We start from the raw sequence: 27,161 nt of genomic DNA, 5'->3' as shown, positions 1-27,161 counted from the left end.
ACCCTTGTCAATTGTGAGCAGACCAGACTGCTGTTGCTCTTCAATGTTCTGTCATGGTTCTTATGAGACATCCTGAAGGGCCCTGGGTCAAAAATCACTTTTCTTGTGATATTTAAGTTTCATTTCAGCATAGTATCATTGGAATTGCAAAACCAGAGAGTGCTTTTTCATAGGCTTCATGAGGGTTACGGGCCAGCCAAGAAAAAAGGCAGCTTGGTAGTTGGTACTGTTGGAAGAAATGTCCATCTGGGTTCAGTTCCAAGGGGAAAGAAAGACACTGGAAACATGGAGACTGCTTGGAAAAATGGTTTAATGGTCCACACAGGACCACACGGGGTTTTTGGGTCCTGGGCAAAAAAGAGCACATGGAGTGGAGACCGGGATATATTTATACTCTTGGGCCCTGCCTTAGAGTTTCCTATTCCTGTACAAGAAATGTATCCCATTGGCTGTCAGACTCCCAGGGGCAGGGTTTTTAGCTAACTTTGTAGGCTGTCTGTGTCCCAGGCCTGGTTGAATCTTGCTTGGTGATGATATAATGAAGGGGCTTTGGGCAATTCCTATTATGGCTTAATGGCTTTGTCCTGGTTTGGATCTTGAGTGAAGGCTAATCCTATGATGTTCTGTGGGCCATGTCTTTTGTGTTTTAGATTTATTTATTTTATTTTTTGCCACAACAGTATATATAAGCATAAGCACGAAATAACTATACTATATATAAGCATAAGTATGTAATATTAATTGGATATAATGAAAGGAAACAATAGGACAGGAACGGTAGGCATGCTTGTGCTCTTATGCACGCCCCTTACAGACCTCTTAGGAATCGGGTGAGGTCAATAGTAGACAGTTTTTGGTTAAAGCTTTGGGGATTTTGGGAAGAGACCACAGAGTCAGGTAGTGTGTTCCAAGTATTTACAACTCTGTTACAAAAGTCATATTTTCTGCAATCAAAATTGGAGCAGTTAACATTAAGTTTAAATCTATTGTGTGCTCGTGTATTTTTGCGATTGAAGCTGAAGTAGTCTTCAACAGGAAGCACATTGTAATAGATGATTCTATGAGTTAAACTCAGGTCATGTCGAAGGCGGTGGAGTTCTAAGTTTTCTAAACCCAGGATTTCAAGTCTGGTGGCATAAAGTATTTTGTTGTGATCAGAGGAGTGGAGAACTCTTCTTGTGAAATATTTCTGGACACGTTCAATTGTATTGATGTCTGAAATGTGGTAAGGGTTCCAGACAGGTGAGCTGTATTCAAGAATTGGTCTAGCAAATGTTTTATATGCTCTGGTTAGTAGTGTAGTGTTTCTGGAGAAGAAGCTACGCAAGATTAGGTTTACAACTCTTAAAGCCTTTTTTGCGATGTAGTTGCAGTGGGCTTTGGCACTTAGATCATTGGATATGAAAACTCCAAGGTCTTTAACAGGGTGGGGGTCATCTGTAAGGTAATGTCCATCGAGCTTGTATTTAGTGTTTAGATTCTTTTTTCTAATGTGTAAGACAGAGCATTTGCTGGCTGAGATTTGGAGTTGCTAAGTTTTTGACCATTCTGACACAAAGTCAAGGTCTTTTTGAAGGGTAGCTGTATTGTTGGTGGTGTTAAATATAAGATAAGCTGGCCCAGCCTTTTTTCTTGTAAATAACCAAAGTATCTGCTGGGGGCAGGGAGCTGGGGCTGAGCTGGGGCTAAATTTCTGTCTTAAGATTTCTATTTCTCTTTTAGGGGAAATATTCTGCCTTTTAATATTTCATTTCTCTAGGAGAGGGGTGAGTGCCAATTTTTTACAGTACTAGGCCTTGTCTTTAGGCCCAGTCTAAAACCAGCACAGCATGTTCCATCATTCTATAGGTCAGGGAAAAATGAGGAAGTATTGAACAGGAAGAGGAGTTTTAATTTTCTACTTACATTTCGTATATTCTTTTTTTTCTCGAAGAGCAAATACCGGAATGCATATTTCACCCCAAACACATTTTACTCTTGTAACAATTCTTTAAAGAGGTTGACAAGGCTGGGAAAGTGGCTTGTCCAAAATCACCCAGTGAGGTGAATAACTTACTGTGATTGAACCTGAGCACCTCAGCTATAGACCGTTGTACAAAATGATCCTTAGGATAATTTAAGAAAGAATGAAAAATGACTTTCTCCTCCCACTTTCTTTTCTTCTCTTTTTTACCCCCAGACTACAGAGGAAGAAGTCTTCAGTAATACAGAACAGAGTTTAGGCTTCTTAGAGTTTTTAGATCTTCTAGGCGATAGGATCCAGCTGCAGGATTTTCGTGGGTAAGTGCTTTCCATGTTAAGCCTACTGCCAAATTATTTTTCCTGTATTGCCCTTTGACCTTCTTTTTAAAATATAATTTTATTGAAGTTTTTAATAAACCCAGTAAAAACTAATACAAACTAAACTAGAAGGAAAAAGTGCAGGAAGTGCAGAAAAAAAGAACAAAAGGAAAAGAAAAAGGCAGTAATAATAAGGAAGCGACTTCCAAGCTTTGTCACACCAAACATAAGATAATAACATTTCACTTTCTTTTAAAGTTACCCTTATTCCCGTAGCCTATTTATTTGCAGTTCATATAATGTCATCTTTTCTGATGGTTCAGCAAAAGTCCACTAGGCGTTACCAGAAATATTAAACAAATAATTTATCCCTGATCAAACAGTCCAACTTTATATTATTATTATTTTGCTCTTTATAATTTTAGCCTTTAAATCAGGGGTGTCAACTCACATCGTCATGTCATCACGTGACGCATCGTGACTTTTTTCTTCTTCGCTAAACCGGGGATGGACGTGGCCAGCGTGTGACACTTCCAGCCCATGGGCCGTGAGTTTGACACCTCTGCTTTAAATCATTCCAGTGGGTTTGATTTTTCATCAGTTTTTGGCATTCAAGATATTCCAACCTACTTTATAAATCCCTTGTCCAGGATTCTTGTTGCAGCTGTTCTATGTCCAGATCTTTTTTTTGTTTACATTTATATCCCGCCCTTCTCCGAAGACTCAGGGCGGCTTACAGTGTATAAGGCAATAGTCTCATTCTATTTGTATATTTTTTACAAAGTCAACTTATTGCCCCCCCAACAATCTGGGTCCTCATTTTACCTACCTTATAAAGGATGGAAGGCTGAGTCAACCTTGGGCCGGGCTTGAACCTGCAGTAATTGCAGGCTACTGTGTTCTAATAACAGGCTCTAATAGCCTGAGCTATTCCGGCCCTTTTTCTTGATTTGTCCTTCGTATTCCCATTTTGGTGATCTCAATTTGGTTGTCTCCATGCCTTCAAATTTTATAATGTCAATACCTGATAAAAGTTTTTAATTTTTTTTTATCTTTTAAAAATTTATCCATTGAAATTTGTATTTATTCTGAGATTTTAGTTAACATTTTGGTCCACTTATCCAAAAACTCTAGGATAAGAAAAAGATTATAGTCAACTTAGCCATTTTGACTGGTGGTGGTTGTTTCTCCCCCCCCCCCTCTCTCTCTATTTATTTTGTTTCCTCTAGTGTCCATTTGCAACCTTTATCAAGCCTCAGTTCCTAATACGGATTTAGTTCCGTTTTAGTCATTTTCAACAAGTGTATTATTTAACTATCTACTTGTTTTTCAGATCTTATAGCAAAAATAGCCAATATTCCTAGTTTCACAATCCATTTAACTTTCTTAAATCTTAATATTTTTTTTGCCTTTTGCTTATTGTATTTTATTTTAAATTCTTAAGTTTCTATTTAAGTTTTGTTAAACTGAAAGAAGAAAATAAAAGTCACAGGTTCCAAATCCATTTTGAAGGTCCCTAATATCCATACCTATATTATATTATATAATATATTAATTATATAATATATATAATATAATACCTGGATGAAACTGTTTATCTAGACCCGTGCCAGTCCGGCTTCCGGCCTGGGTACAGCACGGAGACGGCTTTGGTCGCGTTGGTTGATGATCTCTGGAGGGCCCTGGTTCCTCTATCCTGGTCCTACTTGGTCTGTCAGCGGCTTTTGATACCATCGACCATGGTATCTTGCTGCAGCAGTTGGGGAGCCTGGGAGTGGGGGGCACCGTTTTTCAGTGGTTCTCCTCTTATCTCTCCGACCGCTTGCAGACAGTGTTGGCAGGGGGGGCAGAGATCGACCACGAGGCACCTCACATGTGGGGTGCCGCAGGGTCGGTTCTCTCGCCCCTCCTGTTCAACATCTATATGAAACCGTTGGGGGAGATCATCCGTGGTTTTGGGGTGAGTTGCCAGCTGTATGCTGATGACACTCAACTGTACATTTCCACCCCGGATCACCCCAACGAAGCCGTCGATGTGATGTCCCGGTGCCTTGAAACCGTTCGGGTCTGGATGGGGACGAACAGACTTCGACTCAACCCATCCAAGACGGAGTGGCTGTGGATGCCGGCGTCCCAGTACTGTCAGCTAGTTCCGTCGCTGACTGTGGGGGGTGAGTCACTGGCCCCCAGGGAGTTGGTTCGCAGCTTAGGCGTTCTCCTGGATGCACGGCTGTCGTTGGAAGAACACTTGACGGCCATTGCCAGGGGAGCTTTTTATCAGGTTCGCCTGATACGCCAGGCGAATTCCTGGACCGGGATTCGTTATGCACGGTCACTCATTTATTTTTATTTATTTATTTTATTTTATTTTGTCACAATAATATATGTAGGTATCATACAAAAAGATTATATAGTAAATAAACACATATATGAGTAAATATAAGGAGGTATAAGCATATATATAGGAAGAAGAAAAGAAAAACAATAGGACAGGAACGGTAGGCACGTTTGTGCGCTTATGCACGCTCCTTATGGTCCTCTTAGGAATGGGGTGAGGTCAATAGTAGAAAGTTTTTGGATAAAACTTTTAGGATTATGGGAAGAGACCACAGAGTCAGGTAAAGTATTCCAAGCACTGATGATTCTGTTACAGAAGTCATATTTTCTGCAATCTAGATTAAAGCGGTTGACATTAAGTTTAAATCTATTGGTTGCTCTAGTATTATTGCAATTAAAGCTGAAGTAGTCTTTAACAGGAAGGACATTACAATAGATGATTCTGTGAGTTAAGCTTAGGTCTTGTCGAAGGCGACGGAGTTCCAAGTTTTCTAAGCCTAGGATTTCAAGTCTGGTGGGATAGGGTATTTTATTGTTTTCAGAGGAATGGAGAACTCTTCTTGTAAAATATTTCTGGACACGTTCAATTGTATTGATGTCAGAGATGTGGTGAGGGTTCCAAACTGGCGAGCTGTATTCTCATGCCCTCATTACACTCCCACCTGGATTACTGCAATGCTCTCTACATGGGGCTCCCCTTGAAGAGCACCGGGAGACTTCAACTGGTACAGAATGCGGCTGCGCGGGGGATAGAGGGAGCGTCTCGGAGCTTCCATATAACACCTCTCCTACGCAAGCTGCACTTGTTGCCAGTGGTCTTCCGCGTGCAATTCAAGGTGTTGGTGATCACCTTTAAACCATGGCATAGGACCAGGTTATTTACGGGACCGCCTACTGCCGCCAGTAGCCTCCCATCGACCTGTGTGCTCCCACAGGGAGGGTCTCCTCGGGGTGCCGTCAGCTAAACAATGTCGGCTGGCGGCCCCCAGGGGAAGAGCCTTCTCTGTTGGGGCACCTACCCTATGGAACGAACTGCCTCTGGGGCTACGCCTTCTTCCCGATCTCCGGGCCTTTAAGCGCGAGCTCAAGACTTTTTTGTTTCAACGAGCAGGGTTGGCCTAAGAGTAATTTTTAATTGAGTGGTTTTATTTCTTGTTATTTTAATATTCGGCCTTATGGTTTCAGATTTTTAAATTTCAAATATTGTGTTTTAATTTTTGTATATGTCTTTTTAACTTGGCTGTAAACCGCCCTGAGTCTTCGGAGAAGGGCGTTATAGAAATGTAAATAATAAATAAATAATAAATAAAGTCTTTATTAAACTGAACATTTCCAAATATGATTGGAAAGTGAAGTTCAACCAGTTTAGTGTCCTTGTTAAAGGCTCTACCATTGCTGAGAGAGCAAAGCAGGGGTGAGATGCTCCCGGATTGGACTGGATCGTGCGATCCGGTAGCAATGGCGGCTGCTGGTTCGGAGGACCACTAGCAAAAATCCCTGGCCCCGCCTCCCCTGCCTCTGCTGAGCCGAACCATCAGCAGAGGTGTTTTTTTTTTTACTTTTAAAAGCCGGTTTTGCTTCAGCCGAAACAGGCCTTTAAAAGTAAAGAACAGCAGAACCTTACTTGTACTCTTACTTGTAGAAAACATGTTTTCTACAAGTAAGAGTAGAGATTCTAAGGCACTTACCTGATTACTGATGAACGCGTGGCTCTTTCCAGCCCAAAAGCAGTTTCAGTTTCAGCCAGACAGAATCAATCGCTCAGCTAATCTATTTCCTTAGTGATCAACTGGCTGGCTTTCCTGGCTGAGGAACTCTGGGATTTGAAGTCCACAATAAAATAAAATAAAATAATAAAATAAAATATTTGTGCAGCTTTCTGAGATTTGGTGTATTTCTGTAGTTCTCTAACTACACAAACACACAAAATTTCAGAAAGCTGTATGTGGCATATTGTGTGTATGTGTGTGTGTGTGTTAGTTGTGTGTGTGTAAAGTATGAAAGTTGGTTTTTGAGCTTTTTGTGGCTATATGAAGTGTGAAGTGCAGCTGCTTGTACATATATTTTTTTTGCATTTATATCATGCCCTTCTCCGAAGACTCAGGGCAGCTTACACTATGTTAGCAATAGTCTTCATCCTATTTGTATATTTATATACAAAGTCATATTGCCCCCAACAATCTGGGTCCTCATTTTACCTACCTCATAAAGGATGGAAGGCTGAGTCAACCTTGGGCCTGGTGGGACTAGAACCTGCAGTAATTGTAGGCAGCTGTGTTAATAACAGACTGTCTTACCAGTCTGAGCCACAGAGGCCCCATTGTGTGTGAGTCAGTTGTGTTGTGTTGCGTTGTGTGTGTGTAAAGTGTGAAAGTTGGTTTTTGAGCTTTTTGTGGCTGTGTGAAGTGTGAAGTGCAGCTGCTTTTACACTGTGTGTGTGTCAGTTGTGTTGTATTGTGTTGTGTTGTGTGTGTGTAAAGTGTGAAAGTTGGTTTTTGGTTGGTTTTTGGTGCCTCTTATTGTTTTTTTATACTTTGTTTATTTTTATTATTTTTATTATTTATTGTTATTGGCCACGCCCACCAAGCCATCTGACCACTAAGCCATCTGACCACCAAGCCATGCCCACCAATTAAGCCACGCCCACAGAACCGGTAGGGAAAATTTTTAAATTTCACCTCTGGAGCAAAGATGTTGTCTTCCCCGGCTCCTGGCACTTGAACCTGCAGGAAACCATTTTTTATGGTCTGTTTATGAGGCACTACCTTTCAGAGCACATGTGGGCAATCTCCTGTTCTCTCCTTCTCTGGAGAGCTTTGAAGGACTCATCTACCCACTAGTCTTTCATTCTACAAAGCAGCCATCATTTCCACTCATTCATGGAGATGTCCTCAGTCAGGCATGACTCACAGTGGAAGCCAACAGGGAAAATTTTTCACCAGCCCTGAAAGGTACAAAATGACTCAGAATACTTGTTAGCACTTGAGAATAGACCTGCTCTTATCCTTGTGGAGCCTCCCACAGTACCCACCTGGTATGGTTTGCCTATAATGATCAAACCATGCTATGACTCTTTTGTTTTTAGGCTAGTACAATGGATGAGCCCATCTCAAGAAACAGCTTATATTTTTATTTACTTATTTTAAAAAAAATCTATAATCCTCCATCCTCTAAATAAATCTAGGTGGCTTGCAAGTGATAAAACAGTATAAACGCAACAACACTAGAAAGTCATGGTGCCACAATTATTCTGCTCTAGTGTATCCATATCCTGATCTTGCCCTATCCCAATGCTTGGTGGAAGAGTCAGGTTTTAATCCTTCTCCAGAATGATAGACAGATAGGGGCCTGATGGATCTCGATGGGGAGGATGTTCTATAGGGCAGGAGCTGCAGCAGAAAAGGCATGGTTTGAAGGACCCACAAGGTGACAATGTGTAAGGGAAAGGACCTGCAGTGTACCACCCTGTCCACTTGGATGGGATGGAAAAACATATATTTACTCAGAAATAAATTCCTCTGTAGGTTCCTTGTGAGTCTGTGTGCATCTGTTATGTGCCATCAAATCAGTGTTGGCTTCTGCCTGAACTAATACCTGCAGTTTTCTTGGCAAAAATTTTCAGAAGTAGTTTGCCTTTTCCTACTCTAAGGCTAAGAGAGAGTGACTGGCCCAAAGTTACCCAGTTGGCTTGTACCCAAAGCAGGAGACTAGAACTAGAATTCACAGTCCCTTGTTTTCTAACATGTTGCCTTAATTACTACACCACACTGGCTCACAAGTGAGTTAGTTTATCTTTACTATCTTAAAATAGCCCCTCTAGTTCAAGATCAGCTCAAATGATGAAAGGGTGCTTCTTCCAACATGTTAAAAACAAGAAAAAAGTCAAGGAAACAATTAGCCCATTGCTGGGAGAAAGTGGCAAGAAGGTGACAAGCAACAGGGAGAAAGCAGATCTACTTAACTCATTTTTTGCATCTGTCTTTACACAAAAGGAAAAAACAATCCAACCTATCAAAAACAGCACCACAAAAAACAGATTAGGAACACAAGTTAAAATAGGGAAAAAAATGGTAAGTGAATACCTGTCTACCCTAGACGAGTTCAAATCACCAGGACCGGATGGATTACACCCAAGGTTCTGAAGGAACTGGCAGATGAGATCTCAGAACCACTGAACTATATCTTTCAAAGATCCTGGAGCACAGGGGAGCTGCCAGAGGACTGGAAAAGAGCTGATGTAGTTCCCATCTTCAAAAATGCAAACAAAGTAATAACCAAAAGCCAACATGGGTTTGTCAAAAAAAGATCATGCCAGACTAATCTTACTGCATTCTTTGACAAAGTGACAAAATTAGTAGACCAGAGGAATGCTGTTGATATAATTTACTTGGACTTCAGTAAAGCATTTGATAAAGTAGACCATAACCTACTACTAGGTAAAGTAGAAAAATGTGGGTTAAACAGCACTACCACCAGATGGATTCGTAACTGGCTGACCAATTGCACTCAACGTGTAGTCCTCAATGGAACTACATCCACATGGAGGGAAGTATGCAGTGGAGTACCCCAAGGCTCTGTTTTAGGCCCAGTACTCTTCAACATCTTCATCAATGACTTGGATGGGGAACTCATCAAATTTGCAGATGACACCAAGCTGGCAGGAATAGCCAACACTCCAGAAGATAGGCTCAAGATACAGAAGGATTTTGACAGACTTGAACATTGGGCGCTATCTAACAAAATGAAATTCAACAGTGAAAAAAGTAAGGTTCTACATTTAGGCAAAAAAAAAATGCACAGGTACCGTATATGTGGTACCTTGCTCAATAGTAGTAACTGTGAGAGGGATCTTGGAGTCCTAGTGGACAATAATTTAGATATGAGCCAGCAGTGTGCAGCAGCTGCTAAAAAAGCCAACACAGTTCTGGGCTGCATAAACAGAGGAATAGAATCAAGATCACGTGAAGTGTTAATACCACTCTATAATGCCTTGGTAAGGCCACACTTAGAATATTGCATTCAGTTTTGGTCGCCACGATGTAAAAAAGATGCTGAGACTCTAGAAAGAGTGCAGAGAAGAGCAACAAAGATGATTAGGGGACTGGAGGATAAAACATATGAAGAACGGTTGCAAGTTTAATAAAAAGAAGGACTAGGGGAGACATGATAGCAGTCTTCCAATATCTCAGGGGTTGCCACAAAGAAGAGGGAGTCGGGCTATTCTCCAAAGCACCTGAGGGTAGAACAAGAAGCAATGGGTGGAAACTGATCAAGGAAAGAAGCAACTTAGAACTAAGGAGAAATTTCCTGACAGAACAATTAATAAGTGGAACAACTTGCCTGCAGAAGTTGTAAATGCCCCAACACTTTAAATTTTTAAGAAGATGTTGGATAACCATCTGAGGGCCGTGAAAATATTTGCAGATCCCTCGCATTCTGGACATAAACTGTTTCAACTCCTACCCTCAAAACAACGCTATAGAGCACTGCACACCAAAACAACTAGACACAAGAACAATTTTTTCCCAAAGGCCATCACTCTGCTAAACAAATAATTCCATCAACACTGTCAGACTATTTACTGAATCTGCACTACTATTAATCGTCTCATAGTTCCCATCACCAATCTCTTTCCACTTATGCATTCTATATGACTATAACTTGTTGCTGGCAATCCTTATGATTTATATTGATATATTGACCATCAATTGTGTTGTAAATGTTGTACCTTGATGAACGTATCTTTTCTTTTATGTACACTGAGAGCATATGCACCAAGACAAATTCCTTGTGTGTCCAATCACACTTGGCCAATAAAAAAATTCTATTCTGAGATGGTGTAGGGTTTCCTGCCTGGGCTGGAAATGTTGGACTAGAAGGCCTCCAAGGTCCCTTCCAACTCGTTGTTGTTGTTGTTGTTGTTGTTATATGCTAATAGGAGGTTAACTGATTCCTTTAAAATACAGAAACTAGAAGGGAAATGAACCAAATAACAATCTTCACTGATGTGTCCTTAGGTTTCCTTAGTGGCCTATTTTTTTCCCCTGAGATATGTATCAGACTAAGTTTTGACTAATAATAGTAGATGCAATTGTTACAGTTATGAATTAGGTCCCCATCCTTGATAATAAATTTTTGTCCTCCTTCTTCTTCTCTTGGTTCTCTTTCCCTTTGCCTTCCCTTTGTTGTTCTGTTCAGATTCCGAGGTGGACTGGATGTTACAAGAGGTCAGACAGGAACAGAATCCATCTATACAAATTTTCGCGGCAAAGAGATCATGTTCCATGTCTCTACAATGTTGCCTTTCACAGAGGGAGATGCCCAGCAGGTATATTGAGTAGAATTGGGAAGGGGACAGAGTTTGTCTTCAGATATTGCCAATTTGAGGCTAATAAAAATTCACAAAGAAGGACAGGATGGGCTGCAAAAGCTCTTTGGGAACCTTCAAATTATCTAAATTGCTTATTTTTCCCAGAATGAGAAGGCAGCATGAACTCCCTTCTCAGTGTTTGCAGGATGGATACCCTAAAACCCCATTGGTTGAGTGCACTTCCTCATATGACTGGGGAAATTGAAACAATGCAGTGTGTTCTATTATATTGTACTTACAGGGATATCTGTGTTATACTTTGAACCTCTTATACTAATATTCTGCCAGAATAGATTGTTAAAATGCTTCCTTTTTTGGACCCAAACATTCAAGCATGCTAGCCAAATACACTATAGTAGCAATGAAAATTGGGCATTGCAAGGATGACTTTCTATTATGTTTGATATGTTTTTGTAATTTTGTTAATTGTTGATTGTAAATAAAAAAATCTGTACTTAAATCTAACTTTCAACTGTGCATGAGTTGGAATTTGACAATGATAAGCCAGGATTCAGGATCTAGTCTTAAATTCAAACTATTACATGGGTTATTTTGAAGACATTCATAAATTTCCCAGTTTAGTTGGGTCATTTCCAGTCCTGCATCTTTACTTATATGCAAAAATAAAATGTATATAGGTGCAAAATATTTACATATTCTGTCTTATAGAATTTGATATCCAAACCCTGGCCCAGGGTTTCTTTTCTAAAACTTTAGAAAAGGCCACAGTCTTTGCAGTATACTGGTAGAACTATGATTGTTGTAATATCTTAGATTTGGTGGGTAGGAATTTGGCAAGTATTCTTTCTTTCTAAATATCATTAAGCCTGTTTTAGGATTTACACTAGTTTTACATTTAGTTTCCTGTTCCAAAATAATAGAACGGCACCATTGTTTTTGAGCAACAGAAATTGGAAGGGATGTCAAGATTTACAGAAGGAAAGGTTCTAGTTGTAGATTAACAAACCTTTTATTTTATTTATTTATTAAATTTTTATGCCGTCCATCTTCTACAAGGTGATTGTGGGCAGACTAGAGCTTGCTACAAACATCCCTCAATTTGGAATAGGATGGAATTGGTTTGAGGATTGCCGAAACTGTGTAGGATAGGTTACCATTTTGTGCAATCTTCTTTATTTATTTATTTATTTATTTATTTATTATTTAAATTTTTATACCGCCCTTCTCCCGAAGGACTCAGGGCGGTTCACAGCCAGATAAAATAAACAATAATATTACAATATAAATACTATTAAAATACAATTAAAAGACTTATTCAATTGGCCTAGATTAAAAATTTAGAATAAATGATAAAAACCCTTTCAATTTGTTCCCCTTTCAGCTCCAACGCAAGCGCCACATCGGCAACGATATTGTGGCCATTGTCTTCCAAGATGAAAATACTCCTTTTGTGCCCGATATGATTGCATCGAATTTTCTACATGCCTATATGGTGGTGCAACTCCATCACAATGCCAGTGGAGAGACGCTGTACAAGGTAAAGGCACACAGTCTACAACAGGGGTCTCCAGCCTTGGTCCCTTTAAGACTTGTAGACTTCAACTCCCAGAGTTCCTCAGCCAGCTTTGCTGACTGAAGGACTCTGGAAGTTGAAGTCCACTAGTCTTAAAGGGACCAAGGTTGGAGACCCCTGGTCTACAATTTACCATTCCTGGGAAAGCCATAGAATGTTCTGTGGCATTACGGTGGTGCTGCATTCTGAGTTCCTGTTTTATCATTCTCCGACTTTTCTATTGTCACTACTGCTGGACTATCCTTCTTTTTTTCCTCAGCAACAACCATTAGTCTATGCTCATGTAGCTATTTTATTTTGGGGAGATTAAACAGGAGTCAAGAGTTCTCCCTTTTCTTTCTTCAGAATCTCCAATCCATTCTTGTTCTCGTTTTTCAAAAAAAAAAATATTTTATTTATTTTATTTGTCACAACAATATATGTAGGCATCATACAAAAAGATTATATAGTATATAAACATATATATAAATAAATAAATAAAATAAATAAATAAATAAAATAAAATAAATAATAAAATAAAATATATATATTTCTTCTTCTATTCATGAGTAGAATAAAAATATGCATTAGCCATAAGATGGTAAGAGTAATTGTTCTTGATGATAGTTCACGGAAGAAATACTGCAACTGCATTAATAGGGTCCTATTATTTTAATGTCAGTACTGTACGAATATCCATGTAAAGTAATACTGATAGTATACAGCTTCTGAGATTGTGTGGGTCTATGTAGAAAGGAAGGTCCTCAGTCTCAATGATGTGACCACCATCTTGCCTGTTTTGACCCCCTGTTGGATGCTGTATCCTTACTTATTTGATATGTAGATCAGAAACTTAAAGAGAATAAGGGAACTAAACTAAAGGATACTAATAATTCATTTAGCATTTCAGAATGGCACTGCTTCAATTAACTAGAACTTTTAAAGTTCAAGCATCAATAGAACATGAACTGTATCAGGTTCTAAACCTAATACTAAACAATCAGTAAATTTATATAAACCTTTATAATACAATAGATGTTATATTAAACAGATTTTTTAAGAGTAGAGTAGGAGTAAGAATAGAGTAGAGTAATTTATTGGCCAAGTGTGATCAGACACACAAGGAATTTGTCTCCGGTGCATAAGCTCACAGTAAACATATCAACAGCAAGTAATAGTTCATAATCATAGTTACAAAAATTAATCATGTTACAAACAACAACTGATAAATCGTAAGAAACCAATAGGAGAAGATAGTAGGGAAGATGGGAAGAGGTAAGATGAGAAATGAGACATTGCTGTGGGAATTAAGTGTTCATCGGAATGATGGCACAGGGGAGAAAACTATCTTTGTATCTGATTGTTTTGGCACGCAATATTCTATAGCAGCATCCTGAGGGCCGCTCAACTTCAACTGAGAAATTGAAATAGATTATGTCTAGGATGTGAGCTGTCTGTAGATATTTTCTCAGCCCTCTTTTTGGTTCGTGCATTATACAGGTCCTCAGTGGAAGGCAGGCTGGCTGTGACTGTTTTTTCTGCAGTCCTATCCATTTAGGTCTGTACCTGTCCTGTTTGGTTGCTGTGCCAAACCAGACAATTATTGAGGTACAACTGAAAGACTCAATAAAAATCTGAGATTTTTAAGTTGACGCAGGAAGAACATGCTTTGTTGTGCCTTTTTAATGATGGCTCTAATGTTAGGTGTCCATTTCAAGCCCTTGGAGATAATAGAAATTACTAGAAACTTGAAGGTCTCTACTGTTGATACTATGTTGCCTAATATTGTAAGGTGTGGTAGAATAGGAAAGTATATGAAATCTAGACAAAATTCCCTCCCCATGGAATTTGGAAATGTACGATTATTATATTGGGTTATATAATTGGATAAAATATAAAAAGCAATCAAAGCAGCATAATAAATTAAAGTTAAAACTAACTGCAGAGAACTAGAATAAAAAAAATCAATAAACAATAGCTTGATCAAATGCTTGATATTTTAAAAAACAGTTTTACAATGTTTCCTTCTTCTCCTGAGTTAATGTGGCATAAAAAGCAACCTATAAATTGGAGTGTTGCCAATCCCATGCTTCTGGTTGGCAGAAATGTAATTTATTAATTCTTGTCTTAAGGCTTAAGTTTTTCTCCTCTCTCTTACTCTGTTAATTATGATGGTTTCAGGTTTCTGTGACTGCCCGTGATGATGTTCCCTTTTTTGGGCCCCCTCTTCCAAATCCAGCAGTATTCAAAAAGGTTGGTATGTCTGGTCCCTAGAGCAGCTTTTTCCAACACTGCAGGCTGGTGATTTCTGCAGATTATCCAGGACTGAGAAAATCATATATCAGCACATTCCACTGGAATGTGCTGATATATGATTTTCTCAGTCCTGGATACTGGACTGAGTAAATTGACATTTGAGTAAACGAGTAAATTGACATTTGAAATTAGAGAACAGGAAGATAAACAATATTATAAGATATGGGATTTATTTTATCAATGGTTAGATAAAAAAAATGTCTTAATGAAGTTTGATAGAGGTTTTTATAAAGTAAGAACTGTCGAAATATATACTGATTTAAGGTGATGAAATGAATGATGCAATACAATTGACATAAATTTAGAACATTCTATATGAAATGAGGAAAGAAACACTTATAGTTAAATAAATGATTAATTGACCGAAACACTGGGATATATATTAGATTGGTAAAATGTAAAATTTGATAAATTTTACATGAAAATTTGAAGATGGTTATGAAGATGGTGAAATTGCACAAAAGATTTGTAACCAACCAACCAACTGTTTGCATTTGTTTTGAATATGTCTTTTATGTGTGTTTGTCAAAAAAATAAAAAATCTTTTTATAAAAAAAAAGAAAACGATATATGATACCAAATACTCTCAGAGATTAACCCTTCATATCTGTGGTGTGCAGTTTGATAGTCTGAGTAACAATGCTTCCCCATTTAACACAGCAGCCAATTTGGAGCCAATGATTGCAGTTCATTTCACATTGTCAAACAGTGAACCAGTTAACAACAAGAGTGACAGCATCATGAAGCTAATCTTACAAACAAATCTTGCTTTTCTATTTTTTAGACCCACTTGGGCAAATCGGAAGCCTATTTTTTCAGATTTGGGGGATGTTTCCGTTTATATCCAACAGTGAAGTAAAGAGCAAATTCCAGCTGCAAGGCTTTAGAGTTTCCTGCAGTAAGGACTCAGCAAACAGGACCAGGGAGAATTTTATAGATTTGTCTCTGCTGGTCATAGGTGTGATAGTCAGGTGCAATTCCTTGAAAGGTATCTTATAGTGAACAGAGAGAGCATTGACTGAATTCATGTTCTATTAATGCTCATTCATGTCACAGTTCTCAATATATATCCTGAGGCAACAGGATCAATTGAGATTCTTCAGTGAAACCTTAGTTAGGTAAATCTCTTGGGTCGTACAGGTAGTACTTGATTTATGGCTGGTCACTTAGCTACTGTTCAAAGTTATGATGGATCTCCCAGGGTATTTCCAACCCAGTTCTAAAGTTCCAGCAACCACTCCCCCAAGTCCTGTGACTGCATTTTTTGGCAATTGGCCCGTAGTCATGACTATTTGCAATGTCCCACAGTCACATGTCCCATAATCACATAGTTAAGATGTTTTACCAAAAAGTGGAATTTACTTCTGGTTTTTGGCAAAAAAAAAAAAAAAGCCCATAGTGAACTGATTGTTTAACGACCAACACAGAAAAGGTTGTAAAATCTATACTTGAGTGTCCCATTTTACAAACATCCCATTTTACAAACATTATTACTATTGTAAGTTATGAACTACCTGTATACACTTTCCTGCTGCCTGTGTTCTCCTCTGTGCAAAAGAATTCCAAAGCTGAAGAAAAGTTCACACTCTTTTTATATAGGATTGCTTTTCCCTATGAGAATCATGTACATTGTTGTGGGAGAGAGCAACTTTATTGCTGTACAGTCCAAACAAGGTTGTATTAAAGTATATTTCAATGCGTTCAACAAGTATATGGAATCATATTCTTAAGACATCCTTCTGGGTTCTTGTAGTTCCATAGAATCCATGTTAATTTAGCTGGCTAAAAAGCATTCCTAAACCCTCCATTCTTAAACCAGAACGGTTGTAGCTCTCATTGGTTAAAGTGAGAGGAGACCCTACAGAATGTCCAACATGATGGAGGGGCCTTCCTTTTTTCCCTCCCTACAGGGCACAGACTTCCGTGAATTTCTTCTGGCAAAGCTTATCAATGCTGAGTATAGCTGTTACCACGCTGAGAAATTTGCCAAGTTGGAAGTAAGTTTGGTTACTTAATACATTTCTATTAATAACTTCTCAAGCAAATATCTGTATGAAACAAAATATATTAAATGAAAAAGTACAATTAGCAATGTATATAAATTGCTGAAATACCAGCTTTGGAAAATTTCTCCTAATGTTAAAATTTATTTATTTATTTATTTTGTCTCACAGTATATATAAACATAAGCATGAAATAACTATACAATATATAAGTATACGTATAAGCATAAGTATGTAATAACTATATTAATTGGATAAAAGGAAATAATAGGACAGGAACGGTAGGCATGCTTGTGGTCTTATGCACGCCCCTTACAGACTTCTTAGGAATGGGGTGAGGTAAGATTCCTAAGAGTTGGGAATGGATGAAAAGAATGTGATGCCCTTTTAAAATGAACATTTCCCTCAACAAAAGGACAAATTCTCAAATAAGGACATAATCAAATGGCATGTAGTTTTTGCCACTTAACATCTTACAGTAACAATCATCAATAAACAAGCCTTTGGATGAAGCTAAATCAGAGATTGGCTGTACTTGGAAGTGGGGTGGTTACAGGTTTTCCTGAAATCCTTGTACAATTCAGTCCATGCAAATGTACTTGAATACTGTCAGCAGTTGATTTGTATGAACTCTGCCCAGTAAGATAATATTTAATTTGCTAATATTTGCTAATTTAGCTGCCCAGGCATAGATCTTTCAGAAATAGAGGTGTTACTGATTACAGTTATTTCCATTACTTTTTTTTTCTCCTAAGTGCCACAGTTTAAACTACTGAATTCATAAAATCAAGAAATCGCAAAACTTCAGCAAATCCAAAATAGATGTTCTTTGTTTTAATTTTAAGAAATTCATGTACAATCTTGGGACTTCTGATTTGCCCACTTTTGACCCTATTAGCTATGGGCCTAAAATCCAGCTGGTTCACAATATGGTAAGCTTTTTTAAGGAATGTTCAGAATAGCTTTTTTTTTTTTTAAAAAGGAAGTGGATGTCTGTAGTTGTATGATGCTTTTGGCAGATTCATTCCGACTCTTACTTGGAATCTCAGGTGAAACCATCCAGAAAAAAAGCTTTTCAATAACATTATGTTATTTTTGCTGACTCTATGGTATACAGAAGTGTCATGTGTAAAAGGAGAGTAAAAACAACAAAATAAATAAGGAAAGGAAAACCTGAACTTACTGGCAACAAGAATAAATTATTTCATACCTCAAAGCTTGTAATTTTTATCTTCATTATCAACTTGTCAAGATATAGGTCTTTATTTTCTGGCAGATTTCAACTAGGAAACATTCTATACCATCACCATGGAGACATTCCTTTCTCAGAAGCTCTCTTGCTGAATCTCTGAGAAGGGATCTAGATTATAAGGCTTTTGATATTAAATATTAATTTTCATGCAGGCTTTTATGAAATAGTTCCTAAGGCAGAGTGAGCAGTCTTTTTGAACTGGAATTTGGAATTTTGAAACCTGCCAACTTCCTATTTACTCTTCCTTTTTAGAAGTAGGGTCAGACAGACAGAGAATCCTCATAAACATCCCATTGCTTATTTGCTCCTAACTTTCTAGTGTTGGCTCTTTTTAAATGAAAAGCAGAATTAATATATATTTAAGTAAATAAATAGGAGACTTTTGAACTGAATGCAACTTCATAACATGTAAGCTCAGAACTATGACTAAACAAATTATGTAACCCATCCAGACATGAAATGGCCTTCTGTTTTGCCTCTTCCCCTTTTGCAGGTGCATTCCTTTAGTTTGACTTGAAATCTTTGACAACAATGCTTTTCTTTGTTTCTCTCTTCCTGGAGCAGGAGCGCACCCGCAGTGCACTTTTGGAGAGCCTTTATGAAGAACTGCAGATTCGTAGCCGCAGTATGATGGGCCTGGCCTCGGGAGATGAGGACAAAATAGAGAATGGGGGTGGTGGCTTCTTTGAGAATTTCAAGGTGAGAGATGGTGTAAATGATGAATTTCTCAATGTCCTTCCATATTTACTAACTTGATGTTGCTCTGGCTAGTATCAATAAAGAAACAACAGCAGACAAGGTAAAAAAAAGTACAATACAGGTATTGCTTGGACTGAGACCTACACGCAGATCCCCAGACCCAGTACAAAACCACATCTTTAAAGCCATACAAAAGGCCAACAGAGACAGGGGCAATTTAATCTTGTGGGAAGGAGGTTCCAACCAAGTGTTGCTGGAATAGAAAAGGCTCTCTACCTAGCCCCATCAGAGGGTACTCCCTAATAAAATAAGTCTTTATCGGCACCTTGAATTGCACTCAGAAGTACTGGCAACCAACATAAGTGACAGTGAACATTAAGGAATGTGCGCATGTCCAAGATGGCGGCCGCACCGCTGAACAGCTGATGCGGCGACGGGCCTATTTCGGGCCAGACCGGGTGGGGGGGGGTCCTTTTGACAGCTTGGACCCCCCGCCCGGGTAGGTGAGAGTTCGGGGAGTCAGAGGCTGGGCAAATTGAGGCGGGGCGTCTCCGGGCTCCCTTGGGAGGAGTCCCGGAGCGCTCTCCCTCCGGCGGCGCGGCCGACGATGGCGGCGGCGGTGACGACGGCGGCGGCCCGGCCTTTTCCAGCGGCGGCCCGGCCTTTTCCAGCGGCCGACGATGGCGGCGGCGGTGACGACGGCGGCGGCCCGGCCTTTTCCAGCGGCCGGGCCTTTTCCAACAGCGGCAGCGGCAGCGGCGGCCCGGCCTTTTCAGGCGGGCGGCAGCGCCTGGCTGGGCGGCAGTGGCCGGGCTTTTCCAGCGGCGGCGGCGGTTTTTCAGCGGCGGGCCTTTTCCAGCGGCGGCGGCGGCGGCCTGGCTTGGCCCTGCTGGGAGGGCCTAGAGCCTCTCCCTTTGTCCCCTCGCCTGCGGTGCCGGTGTGGGAGCAGCCTGGCCCTTATCCAACGGTGGCGGCGGCGGCCGAATTTTTCGGTGGCGGCGGGGGGCCGGCCTGGTGGCTCTTTCCCCCCGGCAGCGGAAGAGTCGGTGTCGGTGTCGGTGACGGCGGTGACGGCGGTGGCGGCGGCCTGGCTGGACCGGCTTGGCCAGGGCCTAGCCTGTTGGTGGTTGACTGGGTTCGGCGATTCGTGGCATGACCCAGCAAACCTGGCGGGTGAGTGGCCTATTCCAGCTGGAGGCCAGGCTTAGCGGCCACAAAGAGGCCCGATGGTCGCCTTCTTTGTCATCTTGAAGGCTGTCCACGGGTCCAGGGGACGCCCTCGCTACCACCTGGAGGACGTCTATAGACCGTCAGTGGGGGCTTTTTGAGTCCTTTGCCCCCCCCCGGACTTGTTGGAGAGATGCCTCGTCGGTGGAGCAGCTTGGCCCACTAGGCGCGTGTTTCGTCCTCTTTGTCAACTTGAAGGACGATCACGGGCCATGTAGGCACCTTTTTTACCATCTTTGAGGATGCCCATGGGCTGGCTGCAAGGGGATCGTTTGAAGACCTTTGGTCCCCAGTGGGGGAATTGAGGATGGTCCTGGACAATCCTAGCTTGACTATTGTAGGACTATATCCTCTCCCCTTTGTGCCCATAGACCACCCCTCGGGACTGGAGAAGAGGGGTTGGAGCTCTGACTTAATCATGGCGGTTTGTTCATCTACCGCCCAAGACCTATATCCCGTCTGTCTTCTACTCGGAACTCCTGGTGCGTCAACTTCCATCTTGACAGGTCCAGGATGGGTCCGTTTGCCGGACTTTTATCATGCGGACATTTACAGCGGCTGACCTTCTTGCCCTGCGAGATTCCCTCTCTGGTCTGGCCCCCCCCATTATGGGGGGCCCATCTTGAGGCGGGGTTTTGGAACCCCGAGAGATGGCATGCCAAAAATAGGAGACTCAGGGGATTTTTAATTAATTATTTTAATAGGGTTTTTAAAGGGAATTTTAATGGGAATTTTAAGGGGGGGGTAGGAACTGACGGGTTTGGGTTGGAGGGGAGGTAGTGTTGGGTGGGGTGGAGGGTTAGGGTGGGTGAGGGGTAGCCGTCGGGAGGGAAACCAGTTCAAGCGCATGCTCGTGGCGACTATCAAATGGGTTCGGAGGTTATGGGGGAGTGTGTTCCTTTGTGTGAGGGTGAGTCTATTTGCACGGTAAGTGGGAGGGGCAGATATGGCGGAAGGGGATCGTATCAACATAGGGGTCACGCGTTCGATGTTTACAGGCGATCGCGTGCCCGATCCCCTGACTTTTCCCGTTCCCGGATGGTCAAGACCCTCAGAGCCTGGGCCTCGTCTGATGTTATGCAACGCACGGTCCGTGTAATAAGGCCCCCTAATACATGATCTGATTCAGGGGTGCGCGGATATTATAGGCGTTACGGAGACCTGGTTGGGCACTGAAGGGGTGTGCCCTGGTCGAGATGTGCCCACGGGTTTCCGTGCATTCCATCAGCCGAGGCCCAGGGTAGGGGTGGAGGGTGGCGGTTGCTATTAAAGAGAGTCTAGAGCCGAGGAGACCACTGTACCTCAGATCGCGGTGTGAATCCCTCTTTGTGAGGTGGGGTCATAGATGTCAGATGGGCTTGCTGGTCGCGTACCTGGCTCCTTGCTGCGTGACAGCTGCCCTGCCCGAGCTCCTGGAGGTGCTTGCCGGGGTGGCAGTGGAGACCCCCAGACTGTTAGTCATGGGGGACTTTAACTTGCCATCTGCCGGCTCGTCATCGACGGTAGCTCGGGAGTTCTTGGCCTCCATGACGGCCTTGGACCTGACTCAAGTAGTGGATGGCCCCACTCACATCGGGGGAGGCACACTGGACCTGATTTTTGTCTCTGGTCAGTGGTCGAGAGATCTGGACTTAAAGGAAATAGTCATTGAACCTTTGTCATGGTCAGATCACTCTCTCCTTCGCCTGGACTTTCTGACCGCTACCCAACACCGCAGGGAGACGGAACCATTACGATGGTACCGTCCCAGGCGCCTGATGGACCCAGAGAGGTTTCGGACGGAGCTTGGGCCACTTCCTGAGGGTCTGGCTCACGGCACGGCAGAGGAACTAGCTGCAGCCTGGGAACGGGCTGCGGCCGGGGCCTTAGACCGTGTCGTGCCTTTGCGGCCTCTGACCCGGCGCAGATCCCAACCGGCTCCTTGGTTCTCCGAGGAGCTGAGGGGGATGAAACGCCGGAGAAGACGCCTAGAGAGTTCCTGGAGGTCCAGCCGTTCAGAGGCTGATCGGACACTAGTTAGATCCTATACTAGGACCTACCTAGTGGCACTGAGGGAAGCGAGGCGTTCCTACGCCTCCTCCCTCATTGCGTCGGCAGATAACCGCCCAGCTGCCCTGTTTGGGTGACCCGCTCCCTCCTTCACCAGGGGGAGCGGGATGACCCGTTGCGGGGACGTGCTGAGGAGTTTAACGGTTATCTATACGATAAAATCGTTCAGCTTAGGGACGGTCTGGACCAAAATTGTGGCGATTCAGGCGGGGTATCTGAGGGCGGTCTTGGTGATGTTGTTTGGGATGAGTTTGACCCTGTGACTCCCGAGGACATGGACAGGTTGCTGGGTAGATTGAATGCCACCACATGTTTACTGGACCCGTGCCCCTCCTGGCTGGTGCTGGCCACTCAGGAGGTGACACGAGGCTGGCTCAGGGGCTTACGAGTGCTTCCTTGTTGGAGGAGTCTTTCCGGCCGCCTTGAAAGAGGCGGTGGTGAGGCCCCTCCTCAAGAAGCCTTCCCTGGACCCGGCTGTTTTGGGTAATTATCGTCCGGTCTCCAACCCTCGCCTCCCGGCGAAGGTTGTAGAGAGTATGGTGGCATATCAGTTCCCCCTGCACCTGGAGGAAACTGTCTATCTGGACCCGTTCCAGTCCGGCTTCCGGCCCGGTTACAGCACTGAGACGGCTTTGGTCGCGTTGGTGGATGATCTCTGGAGGGCCAGGGATAGGGGTTATTCCTCTGCCCTGGTCCTATTAGACCTCTCAGCGGCTTTCGATACCATCGACCATGGTATCCTGCTGCGCCGGTTGGAGGGATTGGGAGTGGGAGGCACCGTTTATCGGTGGTTCTCCTCCTATCTCTCCGACCGGCCGCAGACGGTGTTGACGGGGGGGCAGAGGTCGACCCCGCGGCGCCTCACTTGTGGGGTGCCGCAGGGGTCGATTCTCTCGCCCCTTCTGTTCAACATCTATATGAAGCCGCTGGGTGAGATCATCAGTGGCTTCGGTGTGAGGTACCAGCTGTACGCTGATGACACCCAGCTGTACTTTTCCACACCGCGCCACCCCAATGAAGCTATCAAGTGCTGTCCCGGTGTTTAGAAGCCGTGCGGGTCTGGATGGGGAGAAACAGGCTCAAGCTCAATCCTCCAAGACGGAGTGGCTGTGGATGCCGGCATCCCGCACAGTCAGCTGAGTCCGCGGCTGACTGTCGGAGCGAGTCATTGGCCCCGATGGAGAGGGTGCGCAATTTGGGCGTTCTCCTGGATGCGGCTGTCTTTTGAAGATCATTTGACGGCCGTCTCCAGGAGAGCTTTCCACCAGGTTCGCCTGGTGCGCCAGTTGCGCCTTTCTAGACCGGGATGCCTTGTGCACAGTCACTCACGCCCTTGTGACGCCTCGCCTGGACTACTGCAATGCTCTCTACATGGGGCTCCCTTGAAGGGCATCCGGAGGCTGCAGTTGGTCCAGAATGCAGCTGCTGGTGATAGAGGAGCCCTCGTGGCTCCCGAGTGACACCTATCCTGCGCGGGCTGCACTGGCTACCTGTGGCCTTCCGGGTGCGCTTCAAGGTATTGGTGAACGTCTTTAAAGCGCTCCATGGCATAGGGCCGGGTTACTTACGGGACCGCCTGCTGCTACCGAATACCTCTCACCGACCGTGCGCTCTCACAGAGAGGGACTCCTCAGGGTGCCGTCGGGCGCGACAGTGTCGTCTGGCGACACCCAGGAAGGGCCTTCTCTGTGGGGCTCCGCCTCTGGAACGAACTCCCCAGGACTTCGTCAACTTCCGGACCTCCGAACCTTTCGCATGAGCTCAAAACTCACTTATTTATTTGCGCTGGACTGGGTTAGCTTTTATGGGTTTTAATTGGGTTTTATCGATGGGTTTTTAATGGGTTTTTAATGGGTTTTATTATTTGCTAAATTTTAATTGAGGCCAAATTGAATAAGTTTTTTAGTGGTATTTTAATAGTATTTATTTTGTAATAGGAATGTTTATTTTATCTGGCTGTAAACCGCCCTGAGTCCTTCGGGAGAAGGGCGGTATAAAAATTTAAATAATAAATAAATAAATAATAAACAAAGTCTCACATTCCAAGAATGGACCCAGTTGGTGCACAATATGAAGTTGTGCAAAGGCACACCTGGCCACTTAAAATACTGCAATAGGTAGGCCTGTAACTGTATGTTCATATTATATTGCGGGGGGGGGGGGGTCAAAGCCAAGAAGGAAGCCACAGAATTTCCCACTTCAGAACTCAGTCTGTTAGGTACTAGGCTAGCTATCAATTTATTCATTTTTCTTGGAAAATAAGGCCATGGAAAATCCCTACTTCATGCTTTGAGAACAGATTGTAATGATCTGTAATATAACTCCCACCTGGCATCTTGGCTTCTATGTATCTGTATCTGTATATTAGCTGGAAGGGAAGGTGTATTTGATCATTTGTACTTGAAATATAACACATTTTACATTCCAGGGGAAATTTGTTAAATTTTATTTAATTTGAAACTGCCCATCTCCCTCACAGATGGACCCTGGGTGATGTACAATAAATTATTAAAACATAGAAGCAATGTATAAATTCTCAAACGTGTTTTCTTTTTGTCCAGTCTTGCAACCCCTACTCTTGCATGCCCTACTCTCATTACAATACAGTGGAGGAGGATGGGATTGAGAAATTGGAAAAATAATGTTGGAAATCTGGAGGCCTAATCATGATTTGATGCTAATTCTAAAAATGCTGAAATGTGTGTTGTGATATCACAGCATAAGAACTGCCTTTTCATACTAGCATCACTGTGTTGTATAAAAATACATAAGGGGGAGAACTTGTATAATGGTCCATGTTTCCTCACCTATGTTTGCCGTTCCCCCTCCCACTTACCTGTGTTTGAAAGGTGGTTTAATTGTCTTTCATAGGGTACTCCGTTCCACAGCTATGTAGCAATAGCCAGGATCAATTATACGTTGTATATTTGAGTGAAGTAAATTGGAAGTCTAGAAAAGGGAATCCAACTTCAGTCTGTAGTAGCCTAAAAACGCATACTCCTTGGTATGTCATGGGCAAATCAGATCAAAGATTTGAAGGTTCTCAGTCTAAAAATCACAAAAAATATTATATTGATTTTTTTTTTGCCATCACAGAGAAAATTGTTTTGCATTTTAGACTGAGAACATATCTATACAAGTAATCTTGGATTGAAGACCACAGTTGAGTCCCAAATTTCTGTTGCTAAGTGAGACAGTTGTTAAGTGAATTTTGCCCCATTTTACAACCTTTCTTGCCACAGTTGTTAAGTGAATCACTGCAGTTGCTAAGTTAGTAACACAGATGTTAAGTGAATCTCGGTTCACCATTGACTTTGCTTGTTAGAAGATCCCAAAAGGTGATCACATGACCCCGGGACACTGCAGTTGTCATAAATATGAGTCAGTTGCCAGGTATCTGAATTTTGATATGACCTTAGAATAGTTCATAGATTGTATTGGTAAGACTTCAATTTCTGGTTGACTTCCTGGAAACATTTTAAGGAAAGGTTGAACTACAGTCATATAACATGGGATTTCTAATTCTTTAACTTTTATTTATTTATTTATTTATTTTTGTCACAACATTATATACAAGCACATATATTGAAAGGAAACAATAGGACAGGAACGGTAGGCACTTTTGTGCACTTATGCACGCCCCTTATAGTCCTTTTAGGAATGGGGTGAGGTCAATGGTAGACAGTTTTTGGTTAAAGCTTTTGGGAGTTTGTGCTTGAGCAATATTCAGATATAAAACATACCACCTGGACATGGGTTAGAGGAAGGAATGCGGGAGGGCAGGGTAGGCTCAAAGTCGAAATAGGTCATGGTTTTGATAGAGGAGAATAGCTGTAGCTCAGGGGTAAAATTAAGGGGTCCTTGGTGCTCTCTGAGCTTGGTTGTTTTCTTGCAGATGTTTCATTACCCAAACTAGGTAATAACATCAGTACTATCACTGTCAATATTACAAAAATTGAAGGACAGGAAAAACATTTCAATATAAGCTGAAAGCAGTGCTGCCTGATATGATATAACTTTTGTGGAACACCAGTTAAATAGCTGAAAGAAATACATTTCCTACAGAAGTAAAAAGTGAAAGATAAGAGGTGTGGTTATATGTAAAACTGCTCCCAACTTAATAAAACAGCTTTTATTCTTTTATGCCATTAAGAGAAAATCATGAGGATCTTGGCTTATAATTCAATATACCATCATTTTACTTTATTAAATTAATTTTATATTTATTTTTTTCAGTAATTGTAGTGGAAGTACTACCTTAGAAAAGACAATTTAATTTTTATCGATGACATTTTCAGATAAGAACCTTCAGGATAAATATTATCTTCAGGATAATTAAATTTGACATGAAAGTTGTTAAATGCCAGGGTGAGTGGGGGAGGAGGAACTTGCATTCAGAGTATGAGAAGGAATAATGGATGCTTACATTCAGGAATTCAGAATATGTGACTTCTCTGTTTTTCTTTCTGGATAATAGTTCATTATACAGTGCTGCTTGTTCCATGGTCTGAGTTGACAGCCTGGATAGAACTATCTGTAAAAAGCTAGAAAATGAATTCATATTTCTTTTGAGGTGACATCTTACTTTCAGTACTATAATGTAGATTTGATGTCCCAGCTTGTGTCTTCAAAGTTTATATAATAGAGGAAAGAGTTACCCTAGAGAATCATGACTGTAGCTGGTCCGTATCACTTAGAGGAAAGCAAGAAAGTACTTAATGAAGTCTGTAGCCTTGGATAGTTTGGGCAGATTCTTCTGACCGCTTGGATATTGGGGGGTGGGGAATACTTTCTTTGCTTGTGATCCAATAGTGAGAGGAAGTCCAGGGTTAGTTTTCTTTGCCTCCCGGTTCTTATCCACCAGCATCTCTGCTACTCTCCATGTTTTGTTGTGTGTGTATGTCAATGTCTCTGTGTCTGTTTCCCTGTTGCCCTTCTCTCCAGCGGGTGATCCGAGGCCGTAGCCAGAGCCTGGACACTATGGGGATAGCCATGAAGAAGCAGCAGCAGCCCCCAGCAACTCTACCCAGCCGCCCAGCTACTGCAGGCCTTGCCCTCAACCAAAGTGTCGCCGAGGGTCCCAAGGCTATTGCTGCGGTAAGGTTTTGTGGGGTA

General features: G+C 42.1%; 1 protein-coding gene across 1 annotated transcript in view; it reads left to right on the top strand.

Annotated features, from left to right (window-relative positions):
- Window positions 1-27,161, top strand: part of LOC131190160 (rap1 GTPase-activating protein 1-like) — a 69,395-nt gene that overhangs the window by 29,122 nt on the left and 13,112 nt on the right. The window contains exons 11-17 of the mRNA XM_058167199.1: window positions 2,180-2,280; window positions 10,816-10,945; window positions 12,330-12,485; window positions 14,682-14,753; window positions 16,727-16,813; window positions 18,636-18,770; window positions 26,991-27,143. Coding sequence (XP_058023182.1) covers window positions 2,180-2,280; window positions 10,816-10,945; window positions 12,330-12,485; window positions 14,682-14,753; window positions 16,727-16,813; window positions 18,636-18,770; window positions 26,991-27,143 — 834 coding nt within the window. The remainder of the gene's footprint in view (window positions 1-2,179; window positions 2,281-10,815; window positions 10,946-12,329; window positions 12,486-14,681; window positions 14,754-16,726; window positions 16,814-18,635; window positions 18,771-26,990; window positions 27,144-27,161) is intronic.

This window comes from Ahaetulla prasina, chromosome 2 (genome assembly GCF_028640845.1).
Source record: "Ahaetulla prasina isolate Xishuangbanna chromosome 2, ASM2864084v1, whole genome shotgun sequence".
In the NCBI taxonomy this organism is placed as follows: Eukaryota; Metazoa; Chordata; class Lepidosauria; order Squamata; family Colubridae; genus Ahaetulla; species Ahaetulla prasina.
Note: the sequence above shows the minus strand (reverse complement) of the source record. Positions and strands in the feature narration are given on the sequence as shown.